Genomic DNA, 19299 nt, shown 5'->3' with positions numbered 1-19299 from the left:
AAACGTGCTGAGGAATCGGTTCAATTTTGATAAGACAGTGGTTGAATTAATTATGTATACTTATAATGATTAAATAAATTTAGATCATCGATTAAAGAATAATAAATAAGTCGTTTGTCTATTGTAATACACAAAAGTTACCATTGGTTTGTAAATATTCATTACTATGAATATATTTTAACTTACCAAAAAAGGTAAGTTTGACTTACGCCTAGTTTATTCAAATACAAATTGTGTTTCGACTGAAATTGATAGTAGTATAGTTGTAATTTTTTTTCTAAGTAACTTAAATCCTCAATAAAGAAAAGAAATGCTGATGTGGATAATTTCATTTTTGCTTTTTACATGCTATGATTCCTTTTGTCAGCGAGCTTTATAAATTCTTCCAAATAACCTTAGAAAAACTGGAAAGTTCATAATCTCCGTAAATATAAATATTATATTACAAATAAATTTTGCCAATTATAAATTCAATTTTGGAGAGAAGGAATTCATAATTTTAAATTGCTTTGTTTAAGTTATAGCTTTTCAATTCTGGAAGAGCCAGCTAAGTCGTATTAGAAGTTTTCTCCCCGTGATATTTTTTTGTATTTTTCCGTATTCATATTAATTGATTAGGCCTACATTAGTTTCATGATTTTGCTTTATCACTCTCATTTTTATTCTTCTTGTTTTTATTTTTTATTTAAATAAGAAGTCGTATTTTATCTCTGTTATCCTTTTTTATAATGAGAAACAATTTTAAAGAATTGAGTCGAATACTTGAACCAAAAATAAATAGAATTGTTTTTTTTCACTTCAAACAGAATTTCATTCCGAACTCAAATATGGAACTTTTTTTTTTACAATCTTAGAATCCAAATTTTTGTATTGTAAATAAAAATGAATCGGAATCCAATGCGTTCATTCATTAACACTTGGTTCCATATAATTTTTACAATTAACTAATGTATTTAGTTCCTATTTGAATATAAAATGATATTTTTAAGAATGAGAAATGATATTTTTTTGAAACATTAGCGGAGAGTATATCACAAAACGTCACAATCACAATTACTCCACAAAAATACATAAAACTAGTTCAACACTTAAATAAACAAAATAAAAATATAGTTTACATTATAATTGTGCTTGTTTATACTTAGGGACTGAGTTTACTGGGAGAAGATGAACGTCCACTCTTACATGTATTATTTTGAAATATTCAATCTTCTACATAATAAAAATTGCAAAATTTTACTAATAATCTTAAACCTCAAGAGAATACTAGTAGTATATTTTATAGAGTGAACTTAAAAAATGGTCCATGGACTATGAGTTTATCTCGAAAATGGTCTTTGGACTTTAAAAATATCACCAGTAATCCCTATGAGTTTATAGATTTAACACTTTTGTCATCCTTCACTTTGTTTCTTCATTTCAATATTAGATTTAATTTTATAAAATTAAATTTTAAATTTTAATTTTTAATTATCAATAAATTTTTTAATTATAAAAATTAATAAATAACAAAAATTAACAGTTATAATCAATATTTGATAGTGTCTAATATTTAATCAATAAGATATGACAACCCCTTAGTTTTAATCAATATTTAATAGCTTTAATCATAAATAGATCATATAACACGATTTATTCTGAAATAAATATGCATCTAATGCAAGATTAATATAATTTTCGTTTATTAATTTGAAAACAATCAAATGACTAGAAAATTTCAACAAAAATAATCCTATATAAAATTTTTAGTCAACTTTATAATATTCAATCACAAGCAATTATAACAACTGAACGAAGGCTATATAGAATAGCTTTTATTTTTCCATCGTAATTAATATTATTTTTCTGTACTTCTTCAATTCAGCTGAATATTATATTAAATAACAAAAATTAATAGTTTTAATCAATATTTATAGTGTCTATGAATTAATAGTTTTAATTAAAAAAAATTATTGATATTTAAAAACCAAAATTTAAAATTTAATTTTATAAATTAAATCTAATATTGAAATAAAGAAACAAAGTGAAGGATGACAAAAGGGAAGATGAATAATAATTTTGAAATAATATCGATTTAGTACATAACTGAAATAATATCATATTTAAAATGTTAAAAGTGTAAAAAGACCAAATTGCCCAAACCCTTCAAAACTCCTCAAACCTTTTTTTTTTAAAAGAATCATGTATTTTTTTTTAAAAAAAATTTGTACTTTTTTTTAATGGAATGGATTATTTTTCCCGTATATGTGTCGTAAATTTAATTCCGTATTTTAATTCCGTAAATGTAGTGTATTTTGAATTATTTTTATTGCGGCTGGCCTAAATCTGATGTGGCAGGGGGTTTTTTGAGTGTTGCTGACGTGGCAGAGGAGAGAATGGCTGGCCTATGGCTGGCCTATAGCTGGCCTATTTACCATTGCGGATGCTCTTACTTTATCAATTTTATATTAAAACTCGTACCGAATCCAAAGTGAATATAAAACATTGGAATATAAAGGCAAAATCTCCAACCCCAATACCACAATAAAGTTAAAATTAAGCATAATAGAAAGGGCAAAAAGAAAAAAATTGAACACACGGATTAATTGATTGCCTCACAAAATAATCTTTTCAATAAAACATTTCCATTTTTTCGAACCCTCAAGTGAATATGAGCTTCGCGTAAGTCCAAGAAACAGAAAAATGCTCCCATTGTTGAAGCGACGCCCGTCTCATCGTCGAGAGATTCGGTACAAGAGGGATTGTAGTCGAAATTTGCGAAGAGTGAAGCGTTCTTTGATCATTCTCTTTATCTTCACAAATTCTCTTCAACACTCATTTACCTTCTCAAATTCATGTTTTGATTAAGCATGATCAGTTCATACAACTCACTGTTTGTTGCTGCTAAGCACTGGATTTTTCAATCGGTCAACTCTGGACAGTTGAGATTTATAAATAAAACTTAGTTTCCTATTAAAAATTTAATTCGATAAATAAAAACTTGGTTTGGAAGAAAAGAGTATGAAATGATTGAGAAAAGAATAGAAATAATTTATTAATTATATTTAAATATTAGGCATGAATTTATATATTAATTGGACTATCAAAAAAATGTGATTTTGAAATTTGTAAATAAAATAATTAATTATTGTTGTTTTAGTGCCTAATTTGGTGAATTGGTAATATTAACTGAGTAAAAATGGAATGATCATTCATTTTTTTTAATGGTTTTGTTAAAATCGGGTAAAAAAATAAAGTAAGTTGATAAGTTAATGACACAAAGATATTAAACATACAGTAATATTTTGACCAAATTTGTAAAACGACAATATTTTAGGATAATATTTAGAGTTCAGTTATTCTCAATTAAGAAATTGGATAAAGTGATTATATGAATCTATGAATAATGGAGCATACTAATTCAATACTATTATTCATATTAATTTAGATTTATATTAATACCAGTAAGTTATAGAGGGGCGGATGCAAAATTAATTACTAGCAGGGGTTAGATTTTCGAAATTTTAATTAAAAATATATTTTTAAGTAGAATAATATGGAGTATAAAATATAAATAATTTATAGTAAAAACAAATTTGAAAATGAATTTATTTGGGGTAAAGCCTCGTGTTTACAGACCGCATCCTCACCATCACCAATACCGTTTATCAAGGTTTTGCTTCAATGACGGAATTAGGGCTTTAGCATTCCCGCTCGAAATTACAGAAATCTACTATGGAGTCAGCCGCTTCAGTGCTCTGTTATAAGGTCACCCCTTTCGCCTCCACTTTCTCGCAAAATTCTCATTTGATTTCTCTCAGACCTTTCAGCAAGCAGGTTCCGCGCAATATTTTCTCTCTGAAAACCTCACTGAGATGCTCTCTTCCATTTCCCCCCAATTCCTCCACTCTATCGCCCTCCAAATCCACTTCTAATTACAAAATCCGCTCGCTCAAATGCTCTTATTCGACCTCGCCGCCGCCGTTAGATTCGGATTGGCTGAAGCCACTCAAAAATTTATCCTTCGAATCGCTAAAATCATCCCTCGCCCAATTGACCCCCCTCGACGTGTGCAAATGGTGCTTGGCGCTCTCCGCCGCGATCGCGGCGTCGAAATCGGCGGCGAATCTGCTCCTCAGTCCGTTTTTCTGGATGTACTTCAGTTGGACCTGGGTGTTCTGGCCGTGGGCGGCGGCAATTGCGATCGGCGCGTACGGCCTCTACAGCCTGGGAAGACACCTGAAGGGCGAAGCCACGGTGGTGGAGCAGCTCAGCATCGTGACATCGGCATTCACGTGGCTGACGCTGGTGCCGCCGGCACATTTCAACGGATTCCTCGAGGGCTGGCCGTTCGTCTTCTTCTTCATCTACCACTACTTCTTCTTCCTCCACGTCAGCGTGCGCAAGCGTCTCTACGGCGACTACTACGCCCGCGATCACGATGCGAAATGGGACATCGTGCTGCCGAGGTGGCAGCGCCTTCTGTTCTGCGGCGGCGTGACGGCGGCGCATTGGGCGGCGGCGTTTGAAGGGGTGGAGCTGCATTTGGTCCCGGGGGGTTGGAGCAATGTGGCGATTTGGGGGATGATTGGTTTGGCTGTGTTTATGCAATACCATTCCACCTTGTATTTGGCGAATTATTCGGAGAAGGTGGTGGTGCCGACTGCGGTGGTGCAGTTTGGGCCTTATAGGCTCGTCCGGCACCCCATTTACGCGTCCACGATGCTGCTGTTTGTCACTTATTTTGCGGCGTTGAGGGCTCCGGTGAGTGCTCTGTTGGTCGTGGTGGTGTGCTTGTTGTATTATGGGCGGAAGGCGGAGGCCGAGGAGGCGGTGATGGTGGAGGCGTTTGGGGAGAGGTATACTGAGTATGTGTCTAAGGTTACTTACAAGTTGATTCCTTTTCTTTATTAGTTGTGTTGAAGAAACTCAAGATTTGATCATATTTTGGCTTGTTTATTTTAGACAATGTTGTAAAAGATCAATATGTTTTTGCAATTTCATCCAAACTCATACACCATTCTTGTACTATTTCATATTGGGTTATCCAAGCTTGCTTAGTAGTCATTTCTTGGCAAAAAAATAAACATCTTACTCCCTAGTCCACCAGTTAAGGACAATTTTATGCACGGATTTTAAAAAATTGTTTGATTTTCTAAAGAAAAGTAAAGGGAGAAAGGGAGTGAAATGCGGATCCACTTTTAATACTTCATCCATCCTACTATAAATAACACATTTTTAATAATAAAAACATCATTCTTTACTTTTTCCTTTTCTCTTACTTTATTTTAACTACTTAGCTACAAAATAACAATACACAAAATCTCGTGGCAGAAAAGAAATACTTCACTTAGAATGGATATGGATGGAGTATTAGTGTTAGAATGATCGTAAGTGTTAAAAGTTAGTGAAATATAATGTTTGCATCCTAAAAATGGAAAGTAAATGGTTTTATAAATCATAGACAATCAAAACGGTAAAGAGACTCTTTAAATGGCAGACAGAGGAAGTACTATTCTCCTATTTCACTCACTCATTTTTCTCACTTTATTCTCTGTTAGTATATAATTTAATTTTATCTTCATTTAATTTACTAAACATAACTTACATAAATCTTAACCCAAAAAAAACTTTCCCAAGCAACAAGAATGAGGGAGATTAGGTTAGCACTTAGCACATGATTCCTGGTGGACTTTTCCAAAGGATTCAACTTTATAACAGCATCATCATATCAGTGGCTCCAATACAAGAAGTCGTAGCCATTCTGTTACATCACACTAATGGCACTGATATTTTTGAAAGAATTAAGTCAACATAATCTTAATCATAACAATATTAAAGCTCTGACAAATGCCATACAACTAGAAGACTAGCTAGTAATTAAGCACTACATGTCCTAGGTAAACTTCCACGGTATGCAACAGTGTGGTGCTTGTTAATAATAGCCTCTCCCTCGACCGCGTCCCCTCCAACCTCCTCTACCTCTTCCACCGCCTCTCCCCTCGTTTAAACCCTTGAAAGCTCGGTTAACGAGTTGGTTTTGCACACCTCCAGCTCCTCGGGCCTTCTTCATTGCATTCATGCCAGATCCGTTACCAGCATTAACAGATCTCTTTTGACTGCAATGACAAATGGTTAGCTTAAACCATCAAAATCAAGTATAGCACAAGTAAAGATGAACGTATTTCGCTATACCCTGCAGCACCAGCAGTCGTTGCAACTTTAGTAGCTTCTTTCCATGAAAAGCTGATCTTCTGGCCCCCAATAAATGAAGGTGCTTTCGAATGCAAAGGCTATATCCAACCACAATCATGTTGTTTTAGTATAGCTCAGTGTATAGGAAAGAAGAAAACAAGTCTACTAAACCCAGATTAGTTATTTACCTATGAAATTATATCCACTCGTGTGATTTCAGAGAGTTCTATAATCAAGTCAAGTTGGAGAAAATTACTCACCTGTGTCATTGCTAGTATATTGTTGCACGTACGGAGCCCAGCTGTAGCATTCTGCTTTTGTTTCTTCTGTAGGATATCCAGATAAAAAAAGGAGCAAAGTTAATCCAACTAAACCCAACGCGTCAAAGATAATAACATCCTCGCAGCTAAATACTACAACAATTTAAGTGGATTAGAAAAACGCACAATTGTTTCTTTTTCTTCTTCTGTTTTTGCAGCTGCCATTGCTTTATTATGCTCCGCCATGCCCTGTGTCAGCTTCTTATTCATTGCCTTGGCTAATTCCTCAGTAGTGCTTAATCTATTTCACCAAAAGAACAAGTCAACTTTATGAAATTCCACAGTGAAACCAGGTTTGAATAAACATGAACAATGTACTGAATTGCAATATTCTTTAGTCATAAATTACCTCTCAGTAAAATCTTTATATTGTTCTGTGAAATCTTCCCCAAGCCTATCTGAAGGTTGTCCGGTAACAATCTTGTAGCCACAAAGACTATTCGTGGTATTGGGAGTCTACAGAATCGAAATATGTAAGGTACCTGGTTCTAAGATATCAAATATGTAGACAGAACAACAAGCACATGATTATTACCTTGTGAGCTAAATGGTGAAATGCATACAACAAGCACTCAATACTTGTAAAATCAATCTCTTCAATCTTTCTCCGGACCATGTATTTCTGTGACATGTATAGAGAGCATCCATAAGATCACTGAATAGAAGATCATAGATCAAGTTGCCAAATCCATGGTTCAAAATCTGTCAGTGGATATACAAGTACATTCATTTTATGAAAATATTAATTCACACCCATCCAACTTTATTTAACAATCAATACGGAAAACTGATAGTCAATTATAAAGCAGGATTGACTGCTAATATGCAATGTTATTAGAAGATGGTGTCTATATGAAACAGACACCAATCCATGGGATGAAAAGTGAAGATAATAGGATGAAAATCAATACAAGAATCATGTCAGAAAGAAAAAGATAAAGGCATCCATCTCAGTAGCTAAATAGTTAACTTAACAGCAGCACGCATCTTCTTACCTACTTCAAACAGAAAGCATACCTTTAAAAGTTGCACTACTGATGGAAGAAGCTGCCTTGCCTCTTGTGGTCTTGCATATAATGAACATTCAGCAAGATTCTTTAGCAAGTCCAATTTTCTTTCGTCAGGAAGCTGAAAGAGATGTATATAAAGATACAAGAAAATCCTCAATCAAATTCCAAACACAAAAGGTCGGGAATTCGAAATTATAAAAACAATATACTAAGAAATGTAACTACAGGTCACAACGCCCTCTTGTTAGTAAAGTAACTACATTTCATTTCTATGTTGAAACAGAGCTGAAACAAACATCAGAAAAGTTTGAATGACATTGGATGGCACAAAAGATCTAGACATTCATATAATAAGAAGTCTTCTTAGCAATCATGATATTTGTAGTACACAAACAAGAATGTGGAAAAAAAATTGCAAAAAAATGGAAATAAGAGCATTCCATCTAAAACAAAAACCAGGGATTCCCAAGCCAAGGTAAATTTGGATTGGACATGGACATGCATCGTGAAACATAAAAGATGACAAAATCAGCACAGCTAGCTAAATGTTTTAAGAGACTCATTTTTAAGAATGGTAGATAGTAATTTAGTTTGAGCGTATTACCTTGTCAAAAACAGGGATGATTTGCTTAGTTAAGTAATTGAAGAACTTGCTACTTGAAGCACCCCTCTGAAATCACATATATGCTTATGTCAACATATGCTAATAGATCTACAGTTCTTCAAATATCAGATTTGTGAGTACCATAAAAAACGGAAGGGCCATTTGTATGCAGGATATGAATCGATTAATGTGATCACTGTCTGAAACCTGCGGACAACCATGGAAAAGCAAAATAAAATATTCGAATACTTTCCCAGTAATAATTCTACAATAATATGGATCACCATTTACATGAAGACAATAATTACTAGAAAGTAGGAAGGTATATGTATGGGAAGTGGCAACAAATTTGACAAGTAACCAGATTGGCATTCTAGATACAAAAGTTGAGATACTATATGAACTTGTGGAACAGTAAACGTCAGAACTTTTAAGGGAGTGGTGGTGGTGGCCATGGCGCGGGTCACACTATCATTTAATTCTATTATTTTTATTTTTGTAATTAAAATAACCTTTTATGGCATGGTCGACTAAAACCTACAAACATGCCTTAAACATTCATATCAAAACAAAACAAAGGAGCTCAAAAGCTAGACTAGGCTCTATCAATATCGGATAGACAGATACAAACAAATGCTTAAAACCATTATGCTTTTGGACCCATAAATCTATATTTATTATGATTATACTCAACATTCAAAGCCGTGCTCCTCAATATCATCAAAGAATACTCTTTAGGCCAGCCAAACTGTGTATGTCGGGTCGTTATCGTGACAACATGCTAACGCAACACAACACGACACGATAAGGACAAACCCTAACACGATAAGGAAACCATCAGCACTAGCATAGGGTGACTCACACAGACATGGACACAACACAATAGCAACACAATTTAATTCATTCTCACACAAGCAAGCTGATAATGACCGAACAACACGACATGATAGCCATACAAATTCTAAATTCTCTATGTTTAAAAACTAATACGAAAATAAACCATAATAGTAAACTAAGAATAAAATAATAATACTAACGATGAGTTACACAGAATTACCATGTCTTTATCACGTTGACACGACAAGGCTTGACATTAACCTATTAATTTTTATTTTTATTGTGTGTGTTGTATCCGAAAATTTCCAGGCCCAATTCTCTTCAACCAAATAGACCAATATCATTGGCAAAAAGAAATAACAAAAAACAGATTTTAAGTTTTAACATACATTAAACTGAGCATCAAGATCAGCCTGGCCTTCAATAATCTCAACAAGTTCTTGAACATGCTCCACGGGAGCGTCCTTTCCAAACAAGGTCAAGCTTTTCAAGAAGTCAAGGAACAATTTAAATTCAGCAGCTGTTACATCTTGCATATTCTGAAACAGGAAGACATCAGAATTATATTCAACTGGAAGCATCGGGTATTATAAACGGAATTTTAGATATAGAGGTACCCGCCATGAAGAAGAAAAAGGTCTCAACACTATTGACAAATTTGACATTCGAAAAACATAATTTTGATCAGATGCCTGATGATATGAATGTAATACCTGCTTTACCAAATTAGTTATATGCCTCTCCATTTCATCTTTAGGCTTCAACAACTCTTCTTTAAGGGAGAACACCTGAAAAATGTACACTCCTATAATGTAGGACACCTTATCCATAATATGTTTAGGCTGAAAAGTTATTTCATTAATAAATTTAGAAATGTCTTACCTTATCCCTAATAAAGCAAAGAACCTTCTCACGTATGCTCTCACAAGCAGTGAGGTCCTCTGCACTTCGATCATCAGTGCTACCAATGTGCTTAAACAAAGCTGTTAAAGATGCTGAAACAAACATAATCAACAACAGTTTCAGAATTTGCAGTCTGAATGCACAGTGTACATGTAGCCATGATTTAGGTGTCCAGTTTATTAATACACACAAAGAGATAAGCAATGAAGCATACCAGGGGAATTTTTAAAATGACTTATGCTGATGAAGGTAAATATGAGCCATGAGGTCAATGCAGATTAGTGGAATCCTCACAAGACAGATGACACAATATATCCCTTCTGACAGATTAAAAACTATTTTCCTAATCCTTTCCAATTCATTACCAAAAAAATTCTGAAATGTGATGCACAAGGCATGATGGAAGTTTCAAACAGACAGCTATAATTATGATTCTTATCTGAAACGTATGTTCATAGAACACATCTCGGCATCATCTCTTTTGCCCATGAACCCGTTTTACTATTTGAAATTCCTCTTCACTGAAACTCCATTTTAAGGTCCATATAAGAATAATAAGTGACTACAAGCATTTAGCAACTGAGATCACATAGTTTCAGCAAAGCATAGGAGTCTCGAGCCACCTACAGAAATTTGATAAGATTTTCCTACCACTGGCCACCAAATAACTAGGCTTGGCTCGCAAAGTTGTGCTCAACTTCCTCCGGTGCTTTTTCCACTGGCAAACCCCATTTGACTTAAAAACCAAATTTCATAAGAGACTGTAACACAGCAGCTATAAATTTTCTGGAAATGACACTCAGCCACTGACAAACATATCATTTTCATCAGATTCTATTAATGGTCCATGTCCCAAGAAGCTCCACGTCATCCTAGTTTTTCTAAACTCAAGAAATGAGAGTAACAGGTGAAAGAAGCAATTTATATAACTGTAATGGCAAGGGTAAACCACCAATCCATTTATCCAGATACAACTTAAGTCTTTTCTATTATATTAAAATCCTGTAGGGAGATTATCTGAAAAGGAAAAGATGCAGCTCTAAGAACTAACATATCCACCAAGGTATGCATGTAGCTTTCCTTCACAAAAATGGAAACAATTTCACATCACCGTCTAAGCATCAGAGTGCAGTTAGTCATCCAAGTATAAAGCTCCAATTTCACTTCATCGTTTTTACCTAACTTCCAAACGTCACATTTAACAACCTAGAGACAATTACCTCCTGCTATGACTCAAAATCTCAAATTCTACCAAACCAAAATATGTTCACTCAATCTAATGGTTAGAAGTACAATTTAGGTTTTCCAGGGAATACCTCCTATAAAAGTCAGTGTCATCAATGATTCAGCCAAAAAAGTATGAAAGAACTGAAAGTACAATTTATTTCTAAATAGTGACTTATCAGGCTTACTCTTAACATCCTGTCGCAACAGGGACATAATGGCTTTGTGTACTGCATCACGCTCCACATTATCTCCTAATCATAACCAACAAAACACTTTATTAAAATTAAAAATTAAAGAGGTGAAAACATCTGCAAAAGAACCCCAATTATGCATCAAAGACCTAAATTACCAGCAATAAGAAGTTGGGCGAGGATGTCAACAATTTTTGTCAGATGTTCAGGAGTATCCTTGCAGAATAGAGGAAGCCCACGAATAGCTTGTACACGCACCTTCAGCAATTAAACAAAGAAAATACCTCAGAGTCACCTAAATGTGTGTAACTCAAAATCTCTGAAATGTGTGTCTAATGTCTTGAGGATGTATAACATCCGCCTAATCAAACTCAGCATGCGCAATATGTGTAAAGCACAAATTGTGCTGCACAATACAATTACTCATATGAAAAATTGATGTTTCAACGTGACAGTGGCAAGACACCCATGAAAATAAAAAGGAGAGACAGAAATCAAATGCATGGTGCCATTCTAATCTCAAGTATTTTTAATATCAATTTCCACACCGAGAATCCTCTTTTATGGTGAAATTTAGCACAGAAAGGCTACTTATGATTCTCTTGAAGAACTACTACATGTTGATATTCCCCCATGAAACCCTCTAGAGAAAGCAAAAGGATTTGATATATACAACTCATAAAGCACCAACATTGTGATACTGTTTGCCCGAACATCGACATAAAAATACAATTCAAGGCCTTCAAATTCCAATATGTGCCACAAATGCAAATGCGAGCTCCTTCAGAAAAACCGTAAAAGTAACTTACACCAAGCTCCTCGTCCTCGCACAAATACAGATGCTGGTCCAGAGCTTGCTCGGCAAGCTCAGGGAAATACTTGAAGAACTTAGGTATCATTTGCGCCGACAGCTGCTTCGCTTTCACACTGCCATTCGCAGCAGCAAGTATCCCCTCGTAATCCTTCCTATTCTGCTCACGTAATCCAAACATACAGAAAAAGAGTTGAGAATGTCCCCAATCCTACCTCCAAAACGACTGACCAAAAGCTCGAAACCACGGAAAACTTGAAATGCACCGACTAACCTGGGATTTATCTTTGGCTTCATTCAGTCTCTCGCCGTACTCGTAGAGCTTCTCGATGTCGCCGACATCTACGGTCGCTTCCGCCATGATTTTGATTGAATTTGTGGGTGTGGTGTTGAGGAAATCGGATTAGGGTTTTGACGTTGAAGGAGGGAAGGGAACGTCTCAATTTGATTTTAGATTTGATGAGGATTAGAAATTCCGTCTGGGTTTTCAAACTATACTCGATCCCATTTAAAATAACATTAATAAATAGTTTATCATTCACAATTTAAAATCTCTTTTATCATATCGTGGAACTCAATTTATATTAATGTTATAATAAAATGTGATTGTTTGATTTAGTGAATTGTAAGATTTATTATTTAAAATGAAAAAAAATGAGATTTTACATTGTGGATGTATAAAATGGTAAATTGCGATATTTTTTTTTAGATCGAAGAAGTATACATTGTTTTGTTAAAATACAGTAGTTTCGTTCGCAACCAATAGTCATACGTATTTTTCTAGTAGTGTTTATAAAAATTGTTTCATTTTTTTGTTTTTACTAGTAATAAATTTCCAATAGTAATTATGTGAGCATCATTATCTATTAAGTTCTGTCTTGTCTTCGTCTCCTAACAAAAAAAACTTTTGAAATGTTACAAGTTTTTAATGTGAAATCGGTAAAGTGTGAGAAAAAAAAAATTGAAATAGTATTTAATAGTGTAATTTATGGTGAAAAATTTTAAAAAAGAGAAAATGGCGTTATTTTGAGAGATGGAGAGGGGTTTGGGTGGTTATCACCGTATAAAAATCATACTTAGTATTTCTTTTACCAGGGGTGTGTTATATTGTTAACTTACCTTTAAATTGCTAACTACAACTAAATGAGTGACATTGGATTATTAAATCAAGGCACAAAATCATTCAACTACGAGTATTAATACACTGTACAAAAAATGTCAATAGGGGTATTAATGTCAATTAACAATAAATTAGTTATAACTAATTTTTAAAAAATATCCAAAAACTTTAAATGCATATAACTATCACAATTTATATTATTTTTCACAACATATATCATATTAAAGACAATTTTATAAGGATTCCAACGAAATCTTACATGCATATGCTTCGATGTCAAAATTTGATAATATTTTCGTGAATTTGCATATAATTCGTGAAACAGTTTATATAAATCCAACTTGAAAAATATGCCAATAAAATACATGGATACTGTAAATATGAAACTATATTGCCATTTTCATGTATTCATGCATATACAATATTGACATAATGTTCCTAAACCCTAAATTTGGTAGTTATTCCTATATTTTTAATATGAAAAAATAAAAATGAAACTACACATGACAATTTATTAACTATTGGATCTCAAAATTCTTATGGTCTTAAATTAGTTGTAGTTAACAATTAAGGGGTGAGTTAACAATTAACCACACCCCTCTTTTAGCATATATGAAATTATGTTTGTACTCAATAAAATGATATTCTTTCTACATGTATAAAATGATGCTAGTAATCAATAAAATTGATATTCTATTTGTATAAAATGATATATTTTGTCCATGAAATATTAGTTTCAAGATGATGTAAATTCATTTAGCAAAAATAATATGTTTCGTCCATAAAATGATAGTTTCGGAAGAATTATATGTTAGGGTTTAAGGTCATGTTAGGTTGATAATATACCTTAAATTGATAACTACTACCAAATCTCTGATCTGAAAGTGAAAGGTCAAAATCAATTTTCACGCGATGTCAACTAGTTATTACAATAATGTCAACCAGAGTATACACGATGTCAACTAACTGTTTGACAATGTCAATCACGAGTATTAATGGAAACTAAATTTGTTAGTTATAACTAACTTTTTAAAAATATCTCAAAGCTTAAAACCTCAAATAACTATTTCAATTTAACTATTTTGTCATGAAATATATATAAAAATAAAGGTATTAAGGTAATTTTATAATGATATTAGCAAGATCCTAATTATATATGTTTTGATGATAAAATTTAATAATTTTATTTGAATTTTTAATATTTTCAAAATCTAAATTCATGTCAACACATAGTTCACGTATTCAAGGCATTTAGTTGACATTGTTTCATGTGCAAGGAATGACAGAAATGTTGGGGTTTGGTGCCCCTTCACAGCGGAAGTCATGTATACACAAATAAATCAGATATACATATCTATTTGACCGATTATGGGATCAATTAATCACACGTTATACAGTCAATTGCATGCTAGAACACATATAATTCACGAATAAGGAATCAAAACCCTAATTCATGAATTCCAACGGTTTAGAATTAACAATCTGATTCTCCGAAGAATCGACGATTGCTTGCGCCTTCCCAACGGATGTTCTTCATACTCAACCACGAACCTTCTAATCTGTATCCCAAACTCAGATAATGACCTTTGGGTGGGCAAAAGTTGTCAGAATTGAAAGGACTGGACTAGAAAAGAAGACAGAATTTCAGTTCTGGGAAGAAATGAAAATATCGTTCACTCCTAGAGGGGAGCACGAAATTTTGAGGTAATTTTATGATAAAATTAAATTATTTTGTATTCTATTTAGTCTCCTTTATATAGAGTTATGATGACCAAATTAGTGATTCATGGAGGTTGGACTTGGGTCAAACCTATTGGACTTGTACTAATTAAATTGAGCCCCAATTTAATTTAAATCCAAAAGGAATATTATATCATCCACTATAGTATAATAATATTGACTACACGTCTAATCTCAAATGACGAGTAATCCGAGCTTTACCTCTTTAATTTATTATTTCCCGTGTTTAAAATATAAATATCCATTAATTAATTTAAGTATGCTATTTGACTTTAAATAATTAATAACTTTTTCTAAGAGTTGTCTAGTTCAAAATCTTTATTTATTATTCCGGAATAAATTCCAACCGACCGGGTTTCTGAATAATAAAATCTTTTTCGAACACCTCTTGAGGATATTATCAAATTGGACTCACCCAGCACACGATTCATTGCAATAACAATACTAGCACCTCTAGACATTGATCACCACTACCCAAGATATCAGGATTCTTGGATTACAAAAAATCCGCACCATTTGATAAATCAAAGTAGGGCATAATCAATATCGTATGCACAATATTATGTCAACAATGATTAAGAAATAACAATCACCGAGACCTCGTCTTTCAGTAAATAGCAAGAAAGACTTGTATCAACTACCACACCATTGTCGTTTATATCCTAAGGTAAGGAAACATACAGTCTGACACTGCAACCTTTCACGATTGGTAGCCAAAGCCTATCTAGGTTGTGAAATTCTATTTCTCTTCTACAAAGAACCGACTGCGTCACCTTCTGTGAACGTCGTTCACGACCAGTCTACTATTGCAGAAGAATTAGACTTGTTTGCTTCTTATACATTTAAATGTTTGAGAAACATCTTATAAATGCATAAGTAAACACCAATGCGATAAAATTATTTCTTCTCGCCTTTAAAAGTGGATTGTAGAGTTTATTGTATACAAGCAATTCCATCCGTGCAACATGCTCGAAATATGCTTTTTAAGTATACCAATCCTAACAGAAAAGACCATATTCGAATTAATTAATATAAAATAAATTTCCACGTGGCACCACTAAATCATTTAGATCTAATGACTAGGAATTGAAGGGTTTAATAGTCGATTAGGTTCAATGTTGATGACAGAATTATTTGGGCAAGCTTTTAGAGCATCCATAATGGGTTCCCCTCTAGCATCCCCCAAGCCATCACTTCAAACCATCACATCATTATTCTCGTCTTTTCTTGCATAATAGGAATCCTATTTGGTTTGACACGAATTTTAAGAAATATAATGAAAGTTGAGTTGAATAAGTTAGTGGAATGTGGGTGATAAGTCGTATTCTAAGTCTTGGTTACTGGTCAGTATGTCATGATTTGCATGTATTATCTGCAAAACAGTTGCTTAAGTGTGCAGGATAAAGGGGTCCAAGTCAGTAGGAGACGGTTCGGACGACGCAGGTGAAAAGAGCGCAAGAAGGGTGCAATACTGACCAGGATGCATGCCAGAGAAAAGGCTCGAGATGGAGAAGAAGGATAGCTGGGATGATCATAAACAAGGGCAGAAAGGTCAATTCGCAAAGGAAGTCTACCCTAAAAGCAAGGGCGAGCCTCCCTATAAAAGAAGCCACTTGGAGAGAGAGAAAGAGTTCGGAGTTCAAAAAGTCCAACCACTACACTTAGTTAGAATCCTCTCTAGAAGATCAGTTCCTTCAGCATTGTCCAGTTCTTCTCGTTCCTCGCCACAATCATGATCACCTGAAGTTCCAGCCGTTCACCGGAGAGTCATTATCCCACCGTTCCAGCCAGTTTGTCGTCGTAGTATAGCAGTTTCATCGCCCGGAGTGGCATAAATAATCTTTAATCGCTTTCCTAGTTTAAAGTTTACTTGCTTTCTTCGTTGGATCTGTTGCAAACATTAAATCTTGTTGCCTTTTGAAGTATTTAGTTACGATCCAAACATTTTAATTATGAAGTTTCTATTTCGCATGTCTCTTTGGTTTGAAGTTGCTTCGTTCTGCCTAGGAAAGTTAGATCTAGTTGTCGCTTTTAATTTCTAAGTGTTTGCATATATTCTCGTTGAGTATTCTAGATCTGGAGTTGTTGATTGAAGTTTGAAGTTATGTTTCAGTTAAGTTTTCGTGCATGAGTTTCCTATTTTACGTTGTCGTCACCACCTTGCATGTTAGCTAGTAGGAGTAATGTGCAGTTTAGCCGTTAATCTTAAGTTTAAGCTTTTTAATCGATGGATCTTGTGTTTAAATTTGTTGATCTGAGTTCATCCATGGAGTTTGAGTTCATGTAATTTCTGTTGATACTTGTTGAAGAAGAAAACATCACAATCTACTTTTGCTTTGGACCACTTTTGCTTTTTGGTTACTTTTTGCTTTTGTCTTGTACTTTTCAGTTGTACTTTCCAGACCTGTCAGAGTAGCCACTCAGCCACTCAATATACCCTGCTTTCTAGTTTTCTCATTTAGTAACTGTCTACTTTCCACATGTCTCTGAGATACCTTGTCCCTTATTTCCACAAACACAACCACATGTCGGTCACTTTCACGCCCACTAGTCAGTAGAGTACCATCTTTAAATTCCGTCTAGGTAGAATCTCAACCCAAAGCATGGTAGCTAACCAAAACCACCCAGGAGTATCACCATAGTTATCCGAACGTGTCCATCCTTGTGGGATTCGACCTTTACCTCCACTATACTAGCCAGTAGAAGTGGGTTGAGGAATTTGTTTGATATGTGAGGTTCCGGTTGTCGTGCCAACGACTCAGATAGGTTGGGGTTTTCATCCTGATCAGTTGGACGCACTCTCTTTAATTAACACGGAATCCTAACCCGTGGAAACCTGAGCATCAAAATGGCGCCGTTGCCGGGGATGGATGGTGTTCATATCTGTTATTGTGTGTGATATTTTGGTGTATATATTGTTTATAATTTTTCCTTTTCTTTTTATTTTAGTTTATGAGAAGTAGCTCGGTTCCTGGCCAGTGGAGACCAAGGATACTTCCCCGAGGAACGATACTCGTAACCACTCGTTCTGGCCTGTCGACAACACTGTCTGACCTAGGCACGAGTAGCGACGAGGAGAAAGAAGACGTAGAGTACCAACTCCCGGAGCTTCCACTCCAACCAGTAAGAGCACCAGTGAGAATGACCGACCAAGTTGAGGACGACCCAGAGCTCGCAACGCTTACTGCGCATGCCGACAGAGATCCCCCACAAGCCATAGTGGTCACCCCAGGCCAAACAGCCTGTGATGTAAAACCCCACGTTATTGCAATTCTGCCAACGTATTGTGGGAAGAGTTACGAGGAACCCTACGAGTTCCTCAATGAGTTCTGCAACATCTGTAAGGCACAGAGGAGACCAGCAGGAGCAAGCGAGGTTGACTACATATTGAAAGCCCTGCTGTTTGTCCTAAAGGGAGAGGCCAACACCTGGTTCATGCGCCTACCAGCCGACTCCATCAACACATGGGCCGATTTCAAGTCAACTTTCCTAGCTGAGTTTTTCCCTTCTCTAAAGACAAGCGCATTGAAGAGGAAGATATCATGTATAAAGCAAGAGTACGATGAGACCTTGACGAGTATTGAGAGAAATACATGAGTCTTCTGGAGTCATGCCCTAACCACCGCATGAAAGAGATAGAGGTGCACCACACCTTTTATGAGGGGATGAATGATAAGGCTAATTTCATGCATCGGTTATATGGTGAAAAGCACTATATTTTACTGGGTCTAACACAGTTTTTAAGCCAGGTGTGTGACAGAATCGCTAGATCCAGGAGAGGCTGGAGGAAACGGACTAGCGAAGGAATGAAGGAAAAGTGAGCGGAATTGAAGGAAAAGGAGGCTAGAAGAAGGGAGTCAATAGCTGAGGGCAACAAAGACTATCTATACCTCGCTGGGCCCCACTTCAACGCCTATAAATAAAGGAGCATGCAACACAGACGATATACGATTTTACGCTCTTAGCTCACACATAACACACACACTTGGGAAATAGGAGTTCAGTGGTAGTTTAGGGTTTTAAGGGTCTCATCTTCAGAGGAAGTCTGTCGTAACACCGTCCGCGTGAGGGCGAAGATACAATCTATTTACTTTCGGTTCTTTTGCACTTTATTTCGTTCGAACTTCACTTTTGGAAGTCGATTTGGTTGTTGCTGTTACTGATTATCTATGCATTCCTTTAGTTTTTGTTATATTTGTGTTATCTCGTGTTGATCTACGTTGATCCTGTTGTTTGAAGTTTTATTTCGGCAAGTTACATGTTAATCTCTGTTTTTGTCACTATTGGTGCTTGATCTGGGGAATTTGGCGGTAGATCTGTGGTGTTGTTATTGATCGGAGGTTGTTTGGTGATTTTGTAGTT

At 35.0% G+C, this 19299-nt stretch overlaps 2 protein-coding genes across 2 annotated transcripts; one reads left to right on the top strand and one right to left on the bottom strand.

The window, feature by feature from the left end:
- Positions 1–3607: 3607 nt before the first annotated feature.
- LOC125197390 lies at positions 3608–5046 on the top strand. The gene has a single exon (XM_048096129.1). The coding sequence runs from the start codon at positions 3715–3717 to the stop codon at positions 4891–4893; it is 1179 nt and encodes a 392-aa protein (XP_047952086.1). The 5' UTR covers positions 3608–3714; the 3' UTR covers positions 4894–5046.
- Positions 5047–5672: 626 nt separating this feature from the next.
- Positions 5673–12561, bottom strand: LOC125197389 (apoptosis inhibitor 5-like protein API5). The gene is made up of 16 exons (XM_048096128.1): positions 12352–12561; positions 12076–12237; positions 11425–11524; positions 11261–11326; positions 9828–9940; positions 9659–9733; positions 9335–9484; positions 8250–8315; positions 8109–8174; positions 7512–7622; positions 7030–7116; positions 6844–6950; positions 6621–6735; positions 6435–6500; positions 6175–6272; positions 5673–6098 (listed from the first exon to the last, which is right to left on the bottom strand). Exons 1-16 carry the CDS (start codon positions 12436–12438, stop codon positions 5915–5917), a joined length of 1653 nt encoding a protein of 550 aa, XP_047952085.1. The 5' UTR covers positions 12439–12561; the 3' UTR covers positions 5673–5914.
- Positions 12562–19299: the final 6738 nt, after the last annotated feature.

This window comes from Salvia hispanica, chromosome 6, assembly GCF_023119035.1.
Source record: "Salvia hispanica cultivar TCC Black 2014 chromosome 6, UniMelb_Shisp_WGS_1.0, whole genome shotgun sequence".
NCBI lineage: Eukaryota > Viridiplantae > Streptophyta > Magnoliopsida > Lamiales > Lamiaceae > Salvia > Salvia hispanica.
The sequence above is the reverse complement of the archived record's forward strand: the minus strand, read 5'-3'. Positions and strand labels throughout refer to the sequence as shown.